A 19,826-nucleotide genomic window follows, 5' to 3' on the forward strand; every position below is an offset into this window, starting at 1 on the left:
ACAATTTGTCATCGGGCAACCTGCACTCCATCTTTCTTGAATCGATAAGAATTCCGAGAAAACTTAAAACCGTACAGGGGCCCTCTGTTTTCTCCTGCACCAAAGGGACCCCGAAATGCCCAGCCACCCATTCCATGGTGGCCAATAAATTGCCGCACACCGCAGAGTCCGGGGGATCCACAAACAAAAAATCATCCAAGTAATGAATGACCGAAGGAACATCAGAAACGTCTCTAACAACCCATTCCAGAAAAGTACTGAAAGTTTCAAACAACGTACAAGAAATCGAACAGCCCATCGGCAAACACCTGTCCAAATAAAAACCTCCTTTCCAACAACAACCTAGTAACGGAATGCTCTCCGGATGCACCGGCAGAAACCGAAAGGCAGACTCGATGTCTGTCTTTGCCATCAAGGCTCCCGCTCCGTACATACGAACCCACTGCACTGCCGCGTCGAACGGCATGTATACAACCAAGCATAATTCCTCCACAATGCCATCGTTAACCGAACAACCTTTCGGGACGACAGATGCTGAATTAAACAAAACTTATTCGGCTCCTTCTTGGGCACCACCCCCAATGGAGAAACAATCACCCCTTCCATAGGCAGCGAACTAAACGGCCCCGCCATTCTCCCCAACTCCACCTCTTTTGCTAAAAAACATCCGCATGCAAACTTGCTGTCCTCAGATTTTTTGTAGAAAAGCGGACCACATGATTCGGGCGAGGAATCCTAAAACTTTCAGCAAAACCGTCCCTAATAACCACCGCCTTCAACCGGTCCAGATATCTACTTAGATAAGGGGCCATCTTTTGAAGCCTCACCGACGTCACCCCCATGACCGCTACCCACCGCTGGCTTGCCCCTTGCTTTTTTGAAACATTTTGAAGCCCCGTGTGAGGCTCCGCTACAATGGGAGCATACGTGCTTGAACTTGCAGGTATTGCCATACTTGCACTGGCCGTTATTGAACTGCCAGCACGTGCCTGGTTTTTCTTTCGCCCCCTGTGATCCCTGTCCTCCACCTCCCCCTTGTCCTGACTGCTGACTACTACTACCCCCCCCACCCCCTTGAAAGGACTGCCCGTACCGCACAGGGGCCATCACCTTCAACCACAATCCAATGTCCTTTTGATCCCATTTTATCTCGGGCCTAACCGCCTTCCGCTGCCTAAATTGCTCATTGTAACGCAGCCAAGCCTGGCCCCCATACGTACGATGTGCCTCCCCAATAGAATCAAAATAACAGAAAAGACCCGAGCAATTTTCCGGGAATTTTTCTCCTATCACACTGGCTAAGATAGCAAAAGCCTGTTGCCAATTTACAAACGTTTGCGGAATCAAGCGCCAACGCCTTTTTTCTTCCTCCTTTTTGCTATCATCTTTCTTCCCTTTGTCCAAATTAAATTTTTCCAAAGGGAGGAGGGAGAAAATCTCCACAAATTCGTCCTTCCAAATCTTCTCCTTCACCTCCTTCTTTAGATGGGCACTGAGGGGACCCTCAAAACACACATAAACTTCCCCTTTTGCCCGATCGTCTAATTTTACCTCATCCTTCTTGCCCATCTCCGTTTGAACCGACACTGACACCCCAGCTGCCTGAGCCGACGTGGCAGCCCCAGACCTCGCTAACTCGCCAGGGCCCCCCCCGTCTGCGTTACCAGAATCCACCAACCAAGCCCCCGCGGGTGACCCTCCCACGCTGCCTGCTGCACCCGCGTCCAATCTCCTCAAAATATGCGACATACCCGCCAAAAGCTCTATAACGCCAGGAAACCTTGAACCAGCCTCCCCTACCCCTTCCACTAACCCCACCGTACCCGGCACCGAAAGAGGAATAGACATATACTCACGAGGCTGCGCAGGTGCTGTGTCCCCACCAGCCGTGTCTCCGGAATCCCGCTGCTCGCCATCGTCTGGATGCTCGCTCCCAGATCCAGGGTCATCGCTACCGCTGAGGTGCCCCAGGCCCGCGCCCCTGGCCTCCACGTCACCCGGTGGGACCGAGACTGGCGAAATGCCCCTGTCGCTGGACCTCCTGGCGGATCGTGACCTGACGGCTGTTTGTATTCCACTTCGGCCTCCTGCAATACTGGCCCGACCGGCACCTGCCACACGACCTCCGCGTCCCGGGCCCAGCTGAACCGCCGATGCCAGCCTGCCTGTCGCCCTGCTCTGCCATCCGGTGCCTCTGCCAGGCCCACCTGGGGGAGGTGAGCCTGCCGCTATTGCCGCCGCTGCCCGCGCTGTGCTCCGGCTGTTCCTAGCGCCACTAGAGGGCGCCACACTTCCTCTGCTCCCTGGACTAGGCCGCACTTCCGGTGCGGCCCTGGCTTCCGTTGCGGCCCTGGCCTCGGGCCGTGCCTGACTGGTCCCCGCTCCCCGCCGCCGCCTCGCGCCGGCAGAGCCGCTAGGTGGAATCCTGCCGGAGGGGGGAGTGGGCGGGATGGTCGCGCCGCGTCTCACAGCTCCCGCAGGGGCTCCGCGGCCTGCACCTGCTGCGCGGTGTAATCTCCGGGGACAACCTCTCTGGGGGCCGCGTCCTCCTGGTCCTGCTGCCCCAGCTCCCGCTGTCGCCCAGCAGCCTGGTGAGCTGCTCCTCCAGCCATCCGTCGCTCCTGGACCTGGATTCCCTGCGCAGCTGCTCCACGAGGCTGTCTATGGAGGACTTGGTGAGTAGCTGTGACAGGTCTTCTCTCCTCGTGATTCACCGCACAAGTGATCCTTCCCGCACTTATTCCAGCCCCCGCCTCCTTGCTCCACTAAGAACACCCCCTATTCAAAATTCCCACCAATCCCCTTACGATCCCTGTTTTCATTCAAAAACTCCAAACCCCTCCTCTCGGCAACGCAGTCATGTGGGGGCTTCCATCAAGCTGCGCCCATTACAGCCCCCCCTCTGGTGTACTGTATGTTACAAATGGGAAAGATGCAGTTGTGGGCACATTAGATACAGGAAGTAGGAAGTAAGATGAACAGGATAGAAACAGTTAAATGTTTGGGAATAGCCCCAATATGGGAGGAGACAGGGTTAGTTAGAGAGCACTTCCTTAGTGAGGATAAGAAATTAGATTGAGAAGTGAGATAGCAGAAATTCGAGGCCAGAGGGCTGGAGGGCACGAAGGGCATGGGCTGTTTAGCAGCGTGAGAACATCAGCCACAAACTTCAGTGGACATTCCTGGAACATCTGGAGCCTACAGACCATCGGAGCTACTGAAAAGCGTGCCTCATTATCTTGCTATAAGAGAAAGCCGGATGGGGAACTGAATACAGGAGTTGGGACAGGACTCATGGAAGCTGCAAGACCGGATGGAGTATCCCAGGGGTAAGAGATGCCAGTGAAGAAAGGGACAACTCAGGGCGAGCGAACAGCGGATATAAAAATGTGCTGTGCTATGGACCTTGAGAACAGAAAAGTTTGTGCCCATTACAGCATGTTTCAATATGATGAAAATGGACAAACACTGTCAAGTTGGCACCATTATACTGATTAAAATGATGCCTGGGGTGAAGAAATCCATCTTGTCATTCTTACGTAGTCAGGAATCAGATGCCCGAAGCACAAACAGTCTGACTCTATGATGAGGAACTTGCTTGTGCTTCGGGGCGACCTGTGGTCAGGTCTTTCTTTGGTTTCTCTGGCATAGAGCAGGCAGATAGGACTCACCCCGGAGAATTGGCATCTCATTAACTGAAAACTTCTAACACTGATTACAGAAGAACTACAAGACCGATTTATTCACCCCAGGTATCATTTTAGCACTGCCAACCTGAAAGTGTCTGTAGTTTACTTAGCAAAATGCTGCTGACAGATTCACTTGAAGTAAACTTCTCTTTTATAAAACGAATTGGGTGTACCCTGATGTGTGCGGTTCCTGAAGTAAATAAAATGGAGACAGCAGAGGCCCTCAACCAAAACGTGAGTGCTAAGCACCACACGCATAGCACAGGAGAATTGGCACACCATTTATTTGAGAGGTGCCCACGTGTGGGAATACAGCAGCCCCTCGTCCATGACTACCTACCGCCCTGTGCACGTTACACTATACTCAGATTACATAGCAAAAGTCAGCTGACAGATTCCCTTTCAAGCTCCTTATTATTCTCTCCAGACCCCAAAGCATAATAAATGTAATATATAAGAAATGTAAAAAAAATAACAACTTGTGCTCCCATTACTGTCCCTCTACTTCTCACCGTCACCAGTCCAGTCTTTGTCACATCTTCTGATCCCCACCGCAAGCGCTGAAATCCACGGGCCTCTCACACTGAGCAGGGACTTATTGGTCTGATGAAGCCTGGCACGGTTATGTACAAGCGTACAAAAAGCCACAACATCATAATGTGCTCCATGACTTCGCACGCACATGCGCAGAACCATCCTGGGTCAAGTGAGCCTTCTGCGGCTAATGTAATCTTCCACATTATATAAAATAGCAGTGGGAATTTTTGACGATTCCAACACATTTCCTAAAGTTCAACATAAATTAATTACTTGTCAAATCATTTTGCTCATCTATTCTAACTTCTCCTCCTACTTCCATTACATCAATGAGAAGAATTAGGCTGGGCTTACAAAATTGAAGAGGTATACCAAGATATCCAGTAAGAAAAAAGCCAGGATCTATCCTTCTTCAGAAACTCTGTGTTTATTGTAACTTTATTCCATATGTGCTAAAACCACTGAACACAAATCATCAAAGATCTGACACATTTTGGAAGTAAACCTCCTTATTAACAGCAGACATGACTGATCCAATTGACAACTACAGATCTGTGGTCGAAAACCTTCTGTTGACAAAAGGTCAGTAATATTGTGGCCTGTGCCACTGAACGAGGATAGATTGTTGTATGATCTACATGAATTATAACTAATGACAGGGCTGCCACTAGAAATTTCAGGGCCCCATACTGTTAAATTTTTCGGGGCCCCCTTGAGACTCCGCCCAGGCTCCACCCCAGCCCCGCCTCCAGGCTCCACCCCTCAAACTGTCCACAGTCCCACCGCTCTCTCTTGTAAAAACTCCACTTCTCATCTATCACACATTAACAGTTCCCATCACCAGATCACACATATAGCCGGCTGCTTTTGTTTTGGCCAAAAGATTTTTTAAGCCGCCACCATAACATGGTAGACACTTTTGGCCGGGCTCTACTCTTCTGTAACCTATTAAATATTTGTTAAAATATGCAATTCAATTTAGGTATATTTTTATTTATTTTTCAATTTTTAAAATGACCAATAATATCACATACAAGGAACAAATACCGCTACACTATGTCAAGACCACATATTACCGCCACAGTGATCGAATAACATCACATACAAGGAACAAATACCACAACACCATGACCAGACACCATATTATTACCACATAGTGACCAAATAGCACATACAATGGACAAATACCACCGCACCATGACCAGACCACATATTACCACCAGTGACCGAATAATATCACGTACAAGGAACAAATACCACCACACCATGACCAGACCACATATTACCACCAGAAAGTGACCGAATACTACAATACTGATCAGTAATAAAAAAACACAATACCATCACCATAAGTGCCATTATACACAGGAGATCTGTACTTAGTATGCAGTGTCTGTGTACAGGTAATACAGTGATCACTGGAGACATTATACACAGGACCTCTGTGTATAGTGTACAGTGTATAGTGTCAGTGTATAAGTAACACACTGACTCACCAGTGACGTCTCTAGGTAAAGTCCTTCATCTTTCAACTTTTATCCAGCACAGACCGCCGTCACTTCTTCCAGCCAGGACTTATCTCTGCAGGAAATAACACAGTTATCTCGAGCTCCGCTTGCAGAACACATTACTTAATTTTTCCCAACTTCTACATTACACCACATGAAGAAAAAAAGGCGACATGGTATCACTCTACATAGTAACAGGACCGCCCCCCCATTTAAAAAAGTATACTCAAAAAATAAAATAAATACGTCATTGCAGTAATAATATCCCTTAATTAGCCCATATGGTAATAATATCCCCCATTCTGGCCCCCGTGTATCTCATTCCTGGCTCCAGCCATATGTTCTCGCATCCTGCCCTCATGAGTATTTATTCTGTCCCATATGATCTCCCTACCCTGCCCCATATGATCTCCCCATCCTGCCCCATATGATCGCCCCATATGATCTCCCCATCCTGCCCCATATGATCTCCCCATCCTGCCTCATATGACCTCCCCATCCTGCGCCATCTGTCTTCATCGTATCCATCCTGCTCCATGATTCTGCACGATCTGTCTCCAATCCTGTCCCCAGTGTCTCCAATCATGCCCCCATGTCTTTCATTCTGCCCCCTGTCTCAATCATGTCCATATCTCCATTCTGCCCCAGTGTCTCCAGCATTTCTGCCCTCAGTGTCTCCAGCATTTCTGCCCCAGTGTGTCCAACATCCTTGCTCCAGTGTGTCCAGCAATTCTGCCCCAGTGTTTCCAGCATGTCTGCCCTAGTGTGTCCAGCATTTCTGCCCCAGCGTGTCCAGCATTTCTGCCCCAGCGTGTCCAGCATTTCTGCCCCAGCGTGTCCAGCATTTCTGCCCCAGTGTGTCCAGCATCTCTGCCCCAGGATGTCCAGCATCTCTGCCCCAGCGTGTCGAGCATTCTGCCCCGGGGCCCCCTGGATCGCCGCTCTCAAAAAAAAAAAAATACGAGTTCTTACCTGGCCGTGCTCCTGCAGCGGGCGAAGCTCACTCCCTCCACGCAGGTGAAGCGTGCACTCGCCGGCGGCTGACGATGACGTCAGACGCCGGCGAAGTGCGTGCTGCAGCTCAAGTCAGCTGCGAGCCTCCGATTGGCTGGCGGCTGTTAACTATTGACATGCGGGCGCAGGCCCGCACCTCAATAGCGTGCCGCAGCGCCTGTAGGGGGGCCCGGTGAGCAGATGAGATGGGGCCCAATGCGGGCCCCCTCTGCCCACCGGGCCCCATACGTCAGGGCAGTAATGCAGTGACGGCGGTCCTGACTATGCAGCCCAAATCAATGACACTGCACCAACTAGATGAACACAAACGGGTGCCACAAGGTCTTTTTATACATATTTACATACTGTTTAACATCTGGGAAAATGTTTTTTATTTCCTGAAATTGGAAAACCCTTGTTAACAGTAAAGCCAAATCCTTTATATGAACCCCCATGGAGCCCAGTGACTATAATGGTGTCCTATTGGGTTTCTGCGATGGTGTCAGCACATTATGCTGCTATATTTTGTCTGATATTTCTTGTACGGCTCTGTGATGAAGAGTCCCAACATGATTTCTGAAGCAAATTTTTATTTCATAAATCCATAGCACACATGAAAAAAGGCAACTTTGTAATAAATCTCAGAAAATAAATTTTCTTGTTTTATCTCCTGGACTGATCTTCCACTCTCAATTCAAGGGTAAAATCTGTTTTCAGTGAAGACTGATCTACCCATTACTGAGATAGGAGAAAGCAGTTGGAGCTTTTAAAATTCTGTGGAGAGGATGAGGAAGAAGGAGGAGCTAGAGGGAGACACAGAGATTCTACTGCAAGATCTCCATAGAACTTTATGAGCACCAACTGCCTTCTCCTACCCAGTAATGGGGGCGTCTGTATTCACCGAAGACAGATTTTACCTATGAATTGAGAATTTCGAGAATGAAAGAAGCAGATTTCTTTGATAAAAGAAAAATGAAAAAAACAACAACAGTTAGGCTGGTTTCACATTTGCGTTTAAAAACGCAGCGTTTTAAACGCATTCGCAAGTGGTGAAAAAAATGCATGTAAACGCGTGCAAACGCTGCGTTTTTTAGACGCATGCGTTGTCGCATTCGGTTAAAAAAATGCAGCGTTTGTACGCGTTTACATGCGTTTTTTCCTGCATTTGCGCTTTTGGTACGCATGATGAGAAATTTCACAAGCTGGTTTTTGTTCATTCTGCTTCAGAAAAATCGGAATAAAAAGCGTCTTTCAGTGTGTGGCAGCTGCCAATCATAAAAATCCACTAGAAAACCCCTAATAAATAGAAATCAAACCCCCTTCATCAACTTTAGTTACGGAAAAAATAAAAAAATTAAAAAAATGTATTTATTTCCATTTTCCCATTAGGGTTAGGGTTAGGGTTAGGGATAGGGTTAGGGCTAGGGTTAGGGTTTGGATCCCTTTATCACCTTGATGGTGGGGGGTGGCTTATCAGTGTCTAGACTTGTTTTTCTCTATTGAAACGCATGCGTTCAAAAACGCAACCAAACGCATGTGCTGAAGAACGCATGCGTTTACATAGACGGCAGTACGTTTTTTTGATGCAATCGAACGCATGCGTTTTTTTGCGGCAAAAAAAGCCTCTAGAAATTACTACATGTTGCATTTCCGCACCAAAACGCAATCATCCAAACGACGCATGCGTCGTCAAACGCGGCCAAACGTGTACAAAAAAAATGCATGCGTTTTTAATGTTAAATATAGGAAAACAAGACGCATGCGTTTATATGCATTAAAACGCAGCGGCAAAAAACGCAAATGTGAAACCAGCCTTACTCTTTAAGTCGACACATGCTCAGCGCCTGCACAGCTCACAGCCATGTGTTATCGGGCATTACTTTGGATTGCAAATAAAATCTAAAGGTACCGTCACACTAGACGATATCGCTAGCGATCCGTGACGTTGCAGCATCCTCGCTAGCGATATCGTCCAGTGTGACAGGCAGCAGCGATCAGGCCCCTGCTGTGCTGTCGCTGGTCGGGGAAGAAAGTCCAGAACTTTATTTCATCGCTGGACTCCCCGTAGACATCGCTGAATCGGCGTGTGTGACACCGATTCAGCGATGTCTTCGCTGGTAACCAGGGTAAACATCGGGTAACTAAGCGCAGGGCCGCGCTTAGTAACCCGATGTTTACCCTGGTTACCATCGTTAAAGTAAAAAAAACAACCGCTACATACTTACCTACCGCTGTCTGTCCTCGGCGCTGTGCTTCTCTGCTCTGGCTGTGAGCACAGCGGCCGGAAAGCAGAGCGGTGACGTCCCCGCTCTGCTTTCTGGCTGCCCGGCGCTCACAGCCAGAGCAGAGAAGCAGAGCGCCGAGGACAGACAGCGGTAGGTAAGTATGTAACGTTTGTTTTTTTACTTTTTAGGATGGTAACCAGGGTAAGCATCGGGTTACTAAGCGCGGCCCTGCGCTTAGTAACCCGATGTTTACCCTGGTTACCGGCATCGTTGGTCGCTGGAGAGCGGTCTGTGTGACAGCTCTCCAGCGACCAAACAGCGACGCTGCAGCGATCCGGATCGTTGTCGGTATCGCTGCAGCATCGCTTAGTGTGACGGTACCTTTACAGAGGACGTCTGCCTGCTTATAAGAACCTCTTAACTATAAAAGTAAAGCCTTTCTTTGTTCTCTTTGTTCTCACATGTGGTCTTGAGCATTCCTTACAGAATTAATTATATAAGCAGCTCTGATAAAAACATGGCACAGGGAAGGTGGAAGTACTTAGACTTCAATCAGCATTTAATAGTCTAAATTAAGGAAGGAATTCAGTATTATATATTATGCTATGAGTCCTTAAAAAAGCGACTACAACACTCAGTATAAAGCTGGAGTCAGACTAGCGTATAACACAGCCAAGTGCTATGCGATAAAACATCACAAAGCACTCGGCCCAATATTAATACTACGGGGCAGATTACATCTGCGGTTATTTTCTCATGCCAATTCGGCATGAGAGAACAATAGTTTGGCTGCGAGACTCAGCTCCCTCGCACCCATATAAGTCTATAAGTGTGAGTGAAACATCGCACTGCACTCAGGTATCACCCGAGTGCAATGCTACGGATGCCGGCAACAGAGGAGATGGAGAAATTACTTTCTCCGTCTCCTCCACAGCTGTGCTCTGATCCTGTCATGCGAGAGGATCAGAGCACAGAGCGCTGACGTTTGGCTCACGGTCACTGCAGGGCAGGAGCCGAAGGTCATTAGCATATCGCGTCCAATGCTTTCGAAGCGGATGCCATATGGTGGCGTGAGTGACTCCGGCCTAAGGATCAGTATTTGGTCAGTATTTTACCTCAGTATTTGTAGGCCAAAACCAGGAGTGGGTGATAAATACAGAAGTGGTGACATGTTTATATTATACTTTTCCTCTGATTGTTTCTCACTTACAAATACTGAGGTAAAATACTGACCAAATTCTAATAGTGTGACCGTAGCCTAAGGCTGGGGTCAAGTGAGCATATAAAAAATCATCTGAGTATAATTGGTATTGAGACTCCGGTACATGGAGCTCGGCGTGTTCCCATGCTGCCAATATGCTGCACATTTTCTTTCCATTCGGATTTTCAGGGCAGAAAACATGTAGTGAATTACAGTAGCAAGTAAAGTGCAGGAGATTTTCCCAAATCCTATTTACACCCTGTGGAAAAAATCTGGATGGAGTCAGCATGAAATTCAACCTCTGGTGTAGATCTTAATCTGCAGTTTGTTAGTTTATGTTGTAAATAGCTCCGTCAGAGAGGAAAGGAACTATAGTTCCTATTAGAGGTAGCAATTAGTGTTGAGATATATGTTGCGTGTCTTCGGTGTAGTCGAAAACTATGTTCGAGTCCCCTCGGCTGCATGTCTTGCTGCTGTTCGACAGTCACAACACATGCAGGGATTACCTAACAAACAGGAAATCCCTGCATGTGTTGCGGCTGTCGAACAATATTCGATAACACCTTATCCGAGCATGTTCGCTCAACACTAGTACCAATGCCAAAACTCAAAATCAACCCTTGTCTTAGAACAGGAAACCAAACCAGAAACTCCATTTGCTGACACAGTTTTTGCCCCTCATATGTCCAAAGCAAGAAAACCGGTTGGCTGGGTGAGACGTTTGCATGGCCTATAAGTCTTGCTATGCAATCCTGGTTTTCTCCATAAGGAAAAACTTTAACCCACAGAATTTATATGGTAGGTCATTTGTACATGTCTTCCAAATTTCCCCACTGAGTTCAATAAAGAAGTCAACACCAAGAACAAACCCCATTTCTTGCTGCCTGCTGCTCATTCCAGTCAAGAGGGTGGTGCAGCAGAGTGGACTACTCACACACTCCCACCCAGTACAAACCATGTGGGATGTCAATTAGAGTTGAGTGGGCTTACGGCAAGAAGACTGTCACTAGTCCTCCTGCAGCACCACTCCCTTGACTGGAAGGAGCAGCATTCAGTTATTTGCAAAGTCTTTTTTCTCACTCATACTAAAGCTATATTTAGACATCTGTTTCTTTCATCCACATGGTGAACTTCCTCCTAACTGCTGGTATCACCGGAACCTATTCTGATTAGTAGCCTGGTGCGACTTCATGTATGTGTCGTACCACAACTATGATATCACGTGAGGCCTACAAGTTAAAAGAGGCTCCTGGATGTTGTCAGCTAGGAGGAGGCTTGCAGGGCTGTGGTCTGACGGCCACAGACTAATGACATCACCGCTAGACCAATGTCCTGCCAATTCTTTTGGTGCCTTACCTTTCCACCACATCTTCTCCATTCCAGCATGTGGAACCATCTCTTACTGCCTGGTCCCCATCACACAATCGCTCTGCCAATGTGGAATAAAATGTCCTCGAAGGCTTCATGTATTTGATAAATTCACTGAAATAAAAAAAGACTGATCAAAGCCATAAATCAATGCACATAAGGTCAGAAGGACACATCGCATGCCGCAGATCTGTAATGTGCCAGCATCGTGATAGAAAAAATGTACTCTGCTGAGTAGACTATTTTGCACACTTTGCATTTTGTGATGTTCTATTTTTGCTGACATTGGATCTGAGAAAGTAAATAAATGTGAAAGCAGAAAAAAAATGATAAAGGGAACAGCGGTCAGAAAAAGAAAATGAGTTAAGAAAACTCTAAGGTTTCAAGCACACAGACACACAGTAAACTTACTTTCTGTACTATTTACCTCCAATCTGTACCATAATGTAGAGATAATAGACCAGATGGAGCACTTAATGTGATATACAAAGTCATTGATTCATCATTTGTGTCATTTCTTAAAGAAGAGGAGTCATTTGCTAAAAAAAGTAATATATCACCTTTTCAAAATCCTCTACTTCCTCTGATTCTGCTGCTTTTTTCCGTTTTAAGCTGCGTCCCCCATTACAGAGTTATCTACATGTCTTGCTTTTGGCGCCCAGTATGTGAAATCTCTTTTTGTAGTGCAACTGGCCTTTTCTACAGAGTCTTTTTTGGGAGGTGCACTTTTGCCCCTTCTTCGCAGGTGCTGACAATCACAGCTTGGCAGATGATACAGCAATTTAGGAGGTAGGGATGAAAGCACACACACCCAGAGAAGACTATGAAGAAACACCCAGTTGTACTACAAGCAGAGATTTCACATACTGCCCACCAAAGGAAATAAATTTGAATATCACTGTAAAGTAGTGAGGCAGGGCAAAACATAAAAAAATGGCAGAATCATGTGAGCTAGGGACTTTTACAAAATATTTTATTGTGCAAATGATAGGTCAAATTTGAGTAATTTATTTTTTGTCTTGTAGTATTAGTTAACATCTTTTGAGACAAATTCTTCAAAATAATGTAAGTATAAATTTCTTTCTCAAAGCCAAAAATAGTCTTTATTTTTGTGTATAACTTTTTCAGAATTTTTTAGAACAAAAAGTCATGCATTTCTATAAAAGCAGACATAAAATAAAAAGCATAAATGGAAAGCTATGGTAAATATGGTGCAAGCAAAAAAAGCGCAAAACTCTAAAAATATGACAAAAAAACAGCTGCAAATACAATAATGAATCAGGCCCAAAATATCTATGTAACTGTGTATTAAATTGGGACCATATGGAACATTATGGCTCCTTACATTTTGGGTCTCACATTACAGCTGCATACAACTCGGGGATCATACATGTGTATAATTCAGTTAAGTAGACAAATTGTTTAATTGTTCTATCTACAGCAGGAAAATATTCCTTACAACTGTAGCAAACATATTAGGTTACAGGCTGTTCTCGACGGACTTACACCTTCAACCTGAAAAACTATCAAACTGAATTAGTGCAGGTACATTTACAGTTAGGTCCATCTATATTTGGACAAAGACAACATTTTTCTAATTTCGGTTACAGACATTACCACAATGAATTTTAAACAAAACAATTCAGATGCAGTTGAAGTTCAGACTCTCGGCTTTCATTTGAGGGTATCCACATTAAAATTGGATGAAGGGTTTAGGATTTTTAGCTCCTTAACATGTGCCACCCTGTTTTTAAAGGGACCATAAGTAATTGGACAATTGACTCCAAGGTTATTTCATGGACAGGTGTGGGCAATCCCTTCATTATATCATTCTCAATTAAGCAGATAAAAGGCCTGGAGTTGATTTGAGGTGTGGTTCTTGCATTTGGAAGGTTTTGCTGTGAAGTAAACATGCGGTCAAAGGAGCTCTCCATACAGGTGAAACAAGCCATCCTTAAGCTGCAAAAACAGAAAAAAAAACATCCGAGAAATTGCTACAATATTAGGAGTGGCAAAATCTACAGTTTGGTATATCCTGGGAAAGAAAGAAAGCACTGGTGAACTCATCAATGCAAAAAGACCTGGGCGCCCACGGAAGACAACAGTGGTGGATGATCGCAGAATAATCTCAATGGTGAAGAGAAACCCCTTCACAACAGCCAACCAAGTGAACATAACTCTCCAGGAGGTAGGTGTATCAATATCCAAATCTACCATAAAGAGAAGACTGCATGAAAGTAAATACAGAAGGTTCACTGCACGGTGCAAGCCACTCATAAGCATCAAGAATAGAAAGGCTAGACTGGACTTTGCTAAAAAACATCTAAAAATTCCAGCACAGTTCTGGATGAACATTCTTTGGACAGATGAAACCAAGATCAACCTCTACCAGAATGTTGGAAAGAGAAAAGTATGGCGAAGGCGTGGTACAGCTCATGATCCAAAGCATACCACATCATCTGTAAAACACGGCGGAGGCAGTGTGATGGCTTGGGCATGCATGGCTGCCAGTGGCACTGGGTCACTAGTGATTATTGATGATGTGACACAGGACAGAAGCAGCCAAATGAATTCTGAGGTATTCAGAGCCATACTGCGTGCTCAGATCCAGCCAAATGCAGCCAAACTGATTGGTCGTCATTTCATACTACAGATGGACAATGACCCAAAACATAAAGCCAAAGCAACCCAGGAGTTTGTTAAAGCAAAGAAGTGGAATATTCTTGAATGGCCAAGTCAGTCACCTGATCTCAACCCAATTGAGCAGCATTTCACTTGTTAAAGACTAAACTTCAGACAGAAAGGCCCACAAACAAACAGCAACTGAAAACCACCGCAGTGAAGGCCTGGCAGAGCATCAAAAAGGAGGAAACACAGCGTCTGGTGATGTCCATGAGTTCAAGACTTCAGGCAGTCATTGCCAACAAAGGGTTTTCAACCAAGTACTAAAAATGAACATTTTAGTTAAAATTATTGAATCGGTCCAATTACTTTTGGTCCCTTTAAAAACAGGGTGGCACATGTTAAGGAGCTGAAACTCCTAAACCCTTCATCCAATTTTAATGTGGATACCCTCAAATGAAAGCTGAAAGACTGAACTTCAACTGTATCTGAATTGTTTTGTCTAAAATTCATTGTGGTAATATCTATAACCAAAATTAGAAAAATGTTGTCTCTGTCCAAATATATATGGACCTAACTGTATAGTGTCATTACCATAATCCCTGTACTTGTCATATGGTAGAACGCCATAGAGGTTTACAGTTGCTGAAATATACACTCCTCAACACCAAGTAGTAAAAATTATGCAATAATCGAAATCACGGAATCGATAGACATGTTAATAATGTGCAAATGATGAAAAATGGAAACAAATTTATCCAGTATCAAGTATTAGTAGCACATGCAAAAATCTCCACACTTAGAAATCTTGGCTGCTATCAGTAAAGTTATTAATGGTTGTCTAAGGGAAGTTCTGCCATGCAGAATGCACTTGGGCAAATCATCAAGATCCGCTGCTGGCAGCTCCCCTTGCAATTGCCAACTAATATAACATAAATTCAAGATGTCATCTATGGGAGGCAAGTAAAGATAAGCAGATCTTTTTAGATTCAATTAGCTGACTTACCGAATTTTCGCAAAAAGGTTTGCAGTAAACACATTTACTGGATTTGCTAGGAAAAAACATGTGGAGGAGAGGAGAGAGAGAGAGAGAGAGAGAGAACCCCGCTGACCATAAGAGCTTAAGCTCTACATAACAGAGAGGACGCTTCTGACCTTAACAGCTTACACTCTAAAGGAGAGAGAAAGAGAGTGAGGACCCCGCTGACCATAAGAGCTTACACTCTATAGGAGAAAGGACCTCACTGACCATAAGAGCTTACACTCTATAGAAGAGAGAGGACTCCACAGACCATAAGAGCTTACATTCTATAGGAAAGAGAGGACCCCGCTGATCATAAGAGCTTATACTCTATAGGAGAGAGGACCCTGCTGACCATATGAGCTTACACTCTATAGGAGAGAGAGAATTCTGCTTACCATAAGAGCTTACACTCTATAGGAGAGAGAGGACCCCGCTGACCATAAGAGCTTACACTCTATAGGAGAGAGAGGACCCCGCTGACCATAAGAGCTTACACACTATAGGAGAGAGATGACCCCGCTAACCATAAGAGCTTACACTCTATAGGAGAGAGAGAACCCCGCTGACCATAAGAGCTTACACTCTATAGGAGAGAGAGGACCCCACTGACCATAAGAGCTTACACTCTATAGGAGAGAGAGGACCCCACTGACCATAAGAGCTTACACTCTATAGGAGAGAGAGAATTCTGCTGATCATAAGAGCTTACACACTATAGGAGAGAGATGACCCCGCTAACCATAAGAGCTTACACTCTATAGGAGAGAGAAAACCCCACTGACCATAAGAGATTACACTCTATAGGAGAGAGAGAACCTCGCTGACCATAAGAGCTTACACTCTATAGGAGAGAGAGAATTCTGCTGATCATAAGAGCTTACACTCTATAGGAGAGGACCCTCCTGACCATAAGAGCTTACACTCTATAGGAGAGAGAGGACCCCGCTGACCATAAGAGCTTACACTCTATAGGAGAGAGGGAGGATCTTGCTGACCATAAGAGTTTACACTCTATAGGAGAGAGAAGACTCCACAGACCATAAGAGCTTACATTCTATAGTAAAGAGAGGACCCCGCTGACCATAAGAGCTTATACTCTATAAGGAGAGAGAGAACTCTGCTGACCATAAGAGCTTACACTCTATAGGAGAGAGGGAGGACCTCGCTGACCATAAGAGCTTACACTCTATAGGAGAGAGAGGACCCCGCTGACCATAAGAGCTTACACTCTATAGGAGAGAGGGAGGATCTTGCTGACCATAAGAGTTTACACTCTATAGGAGAGAGAAGACTCCACAGACCATAAGAGCTTACACTCTATAAGGAGAGAGAGAACGCTGCTGACCATAAGAGCTTACACTCTATAGGAGAGAGGGAGGACCTCGCTGACCATAAGAGCTTACACTCTATAGGAGAGAGCAAGAGGACCCTGCTGACCATAAGAGCTTACTCTCTATAGGAGAGGGAGGACCCAGCTGATCATAATAGCTTATTAGTCGCCTGCCAGGGCCGTGGGGTACCCGGTACTGAGTCCGGTGTTCACAGGGGGATGTCACGGTGGCGACCCGATCCGTGGCCCTGGGCGCCCATGAAAAAGGGAGATAGAATAAAGTTTATGTTCCTGACGCCACTTGTGGTATTCGGTCAGTGGGGACTGATGCTTCTTTAAGGGGTGATGTTATGGCAGCTAGATGGTATAACTTCCCACAGGTGAAGTATATCCCCAGGGCTCCCGGTGTGTAGATGGAAGATGGTGAATAGCGCAGTAAAGAACAAGGACACAGGTTTGCAGTCTCTTTACCTGGTTTACTGAAGACGTCAGGCAGCCACAGTCCAGGGAACCAGATCACAGGATAGGCAGAGTCCGGCCGGCTTGCAGGCAAGTTGGGAGTCCCCTTATCCAGGTGGAGTTAAAAGCCTTCCTCTAGTGCGGTGGTGTTGTAGTCCCTTACTGCCTATGGCTTCTGATAAGGTCCTTACAGTTCTTTTCTTCACTCTGTCCCCCATATAGGATACAAACCCGTATGACAGGTGACTCGAGCCTTTTTACAGGGTCTCTATCACGACCCGGGATCTATGTGTCACTGTGCCTCCTGGGTATTGAGACGGACAGGTAACTTGCAGTTCAGCTGTCCTGCCGGTCTCTGCTGTAAGTCTTAGAGTCCCTTACAACCTCAGTGTTCTGGATACCGGTTATCTGTGCTTCAGAGGGGGGATCGCTCATTCACAGCTGTCCTCCCCTGATGTCACTCTCCTGTGCTTCGCTCTCCTACACGCTTGCTGCAATATGTTTTGCTTTCGCTTTATTATCTCTGTCCAGGAGCTGCAGCACTTTCTCGTGGCTGCACGGCTCCTCATATGTTTTTCCTTCCTCAGACTGCTCCAGCTTGTTCTCTGGCACTATCTGACTCGAACTCCCTACTTTCCCTCCAAACCACACTATATATAGGGGAGTCACCTAGGAATAGGATCAAAAGCGCCCCCTTGTGGCGTGGAGTGTGAACATGTTGCATGTTTGTGTTTACCTGGTGAAAGTTATACTTCCTTGCCTCCAAGCGTAACATCACCCTCCCCGTGAGGAAAGCAACACCACTGTGACGACTAGGGGCGTCACACTTACACTCTATAGGAGAGAGAGGACCCCGCTGACCATAAGAGCTTACACTCTATAGGAGAGTGAGGACTCCTCTGACCATAAGAGCTTACACGCTATAGGAGAGAGAGCGAGGACCCTGCTTATCATAAGAGCTTACACTCTGCAGGAGAAAGAGGACGCTGCTGACCATAAGAGCTTATATACTGCAGGAGAGAAAGAGAAAGAGAGGACCCTGCTAACCATAAGAGCTTACATTCTATAGGAGAGGACCCCGCTGGCCATAAGAGCTTACATTCTATAGGAGAGGACCCCCGCTGACCATAAGAGCTTACACTCTACAGAAGAGAGAGAGAGGACCCCACTGACCATAAAAGCTTACACTCTATAGGAGAGAGGAATCCACTGACCATAAGAGCTTATGCAGTGCCACAGGGTCCTGGTTGTTGCAGTAATGTCATTCTTCCACCAGGGGGAGTAATGTTACATCTGAAAGCAATAAAGGAGATCACTTTACCAGGTATCACAAACCATTCAACACACTTCACACTCCAGTCCACCAGGGGGAGCTATGCTCCTATTTAGTAGGGCACTCTTCACAATTAGGTAAAACTGGTGGTCTGGATAGGAAGTTAGGCAGAAGCGAGCTGGGCTTCACCCAGTTAGCTGCTATCTGAGCTCCACTCAGGTAGTGGGTCCCTGACAGGGGTGGGATCCTGTCAGAGGCCTAGACAGAAGGCCACGGAGATGCGTCGGCCCGACGTGTGGCAGCATCCTAAGAAAGAGACATTGAAGGAGAATTGCGTTGCAGAGAGTGAGAAACAAAGTCATAGCAAAAAGAGGAAACCAGAAGGAGTTCTGCCCTGTAAAAGGCTGCCTCCTTTCTGAGGCGCAGGATCCGGTAGCCGGAACACCGAGGGAGTCATTGTCTCCAAGCCTGGCTCCAGAGACCGGCAGGACAGCTAATTCCACATTAGTTGCCCGACCTTTATCCACCAGGCACAGTGGCAACGATGGGAGGCCGGGGTATCCTAGAGCCCCTGTAAAAAGCCTCAAGCCACCAGTCATATGGGTTGTTCCTATCCATCTGCGGGACAGAGAGAAAGACATAACATCTAGAACACCAACATCAGTTGTGAGGACCTTATGAGAAGCTTAGCAGTAAGGTACTACAACATCCAGGCGCTAGAGGAAGTCTACTGATTTCTACCTGGATAAGGGGACTCTGGATTTGCCTTCAGACCGGCCAGACTCTGCCTACCCCATGATGTGGTGCTCTGGACTGTGGACGCTGAAGCCTTCAGTAAAGGTAAAAAGATTGCAACCTTGTGTCCTCGTTCTTCATTGCGCCTCACACCATCCACCATCTACACTCTGGGAAGCCCTGGGGACATATTTCACCTGTGGGAAGGTATACCATCTAGCTGCCATAACATAACCCCAGCAGACCCCTATGCAGCATCGGTCACCCTGACCGAATACCACAGGTGGCGTCACAAACATTATCACTTTAAAGACCTTTCCCCCCTTTTACAACGGACCTCCCGAGGGCCACGGACCGGGTCAGCCACCATGACACCCCCCTTGAGGACGAAGGGCCCGGTTCCGAGTACCCTACAGCCCTACGGGGGCGCTCCACTTACACTCTATAGGAGAGAGACCCCACTGACCGTAAGAGCTTACACTCTACAGGAGAGAGAGTTACCCAGTGACTCTGCAGATGAAAAATTACTGTGCCAAACAAACTATAGCCCACTGACCACCACTGTACAAGGTATGATCCACCAGATGTCATAGCTGCAGAGTATTATGGAGAGGCCCATGTGACAATGCAAAATGACATTAGCTATCTGATGCTTCAGCAGTGTGGGAGGTGGTGCAGCCAAGTTTTTTTTTAGTAAACTGAGTCTCAAAATGTTTGAATTCACATGAAATTGTAAACTTTAAGAAATTCAACTTGCTCTCGATCCTCCGTGGATCAATCCACTGGTCTCTATAGATGAGCCTGGAATCGCTGCAGGCCAAGGTAGCACGTTTAGGCCACCCAGGCTGCTCACAGAGGCACA

At 46.4% G+C, this 19,826-nt stretch overlaps 1 protein-coding gene across 2 annotated transcripts in view; it reads right to left on the minus strand.

The window, feature by feature from the left end:
- The window catches only part of LOC138638471 (glypican-5-like), a 494,253-nt gene that overhangs the window by 274,415 nt on the left and 200,012 nt on the right, over positions 1 to 19,826 (minus strand). For both annotated transcript variants that reach the window (XM_069727800.1, XM_069727801.1), the window contains one exon: positions 11,510 to 11,635. In XM_069727800.1, coding sequence (XP_069583901.1) covers positions 11,510 to 11,635 — 126 coding nt within the window. The remainder of the gene's footprint in view (positions 1 to 11,509; positions 11,636 to 19,826) is intronic.

Source organism: Ranitomeya imitator, chromosome 5, assembly GCF_032444005.1.
Source record: "Ranitomeya imitator isolate aRanImi1 chromosome 5, aRanImi1.pri, whole genome shotgun sequence".
NCBI classification, from domain to species: Eukaryota; Metazoa; Chordata; class Amphibia; order Anura; family Dendrobatidae; genus Ranitomeya; species Ranitomeya imitator.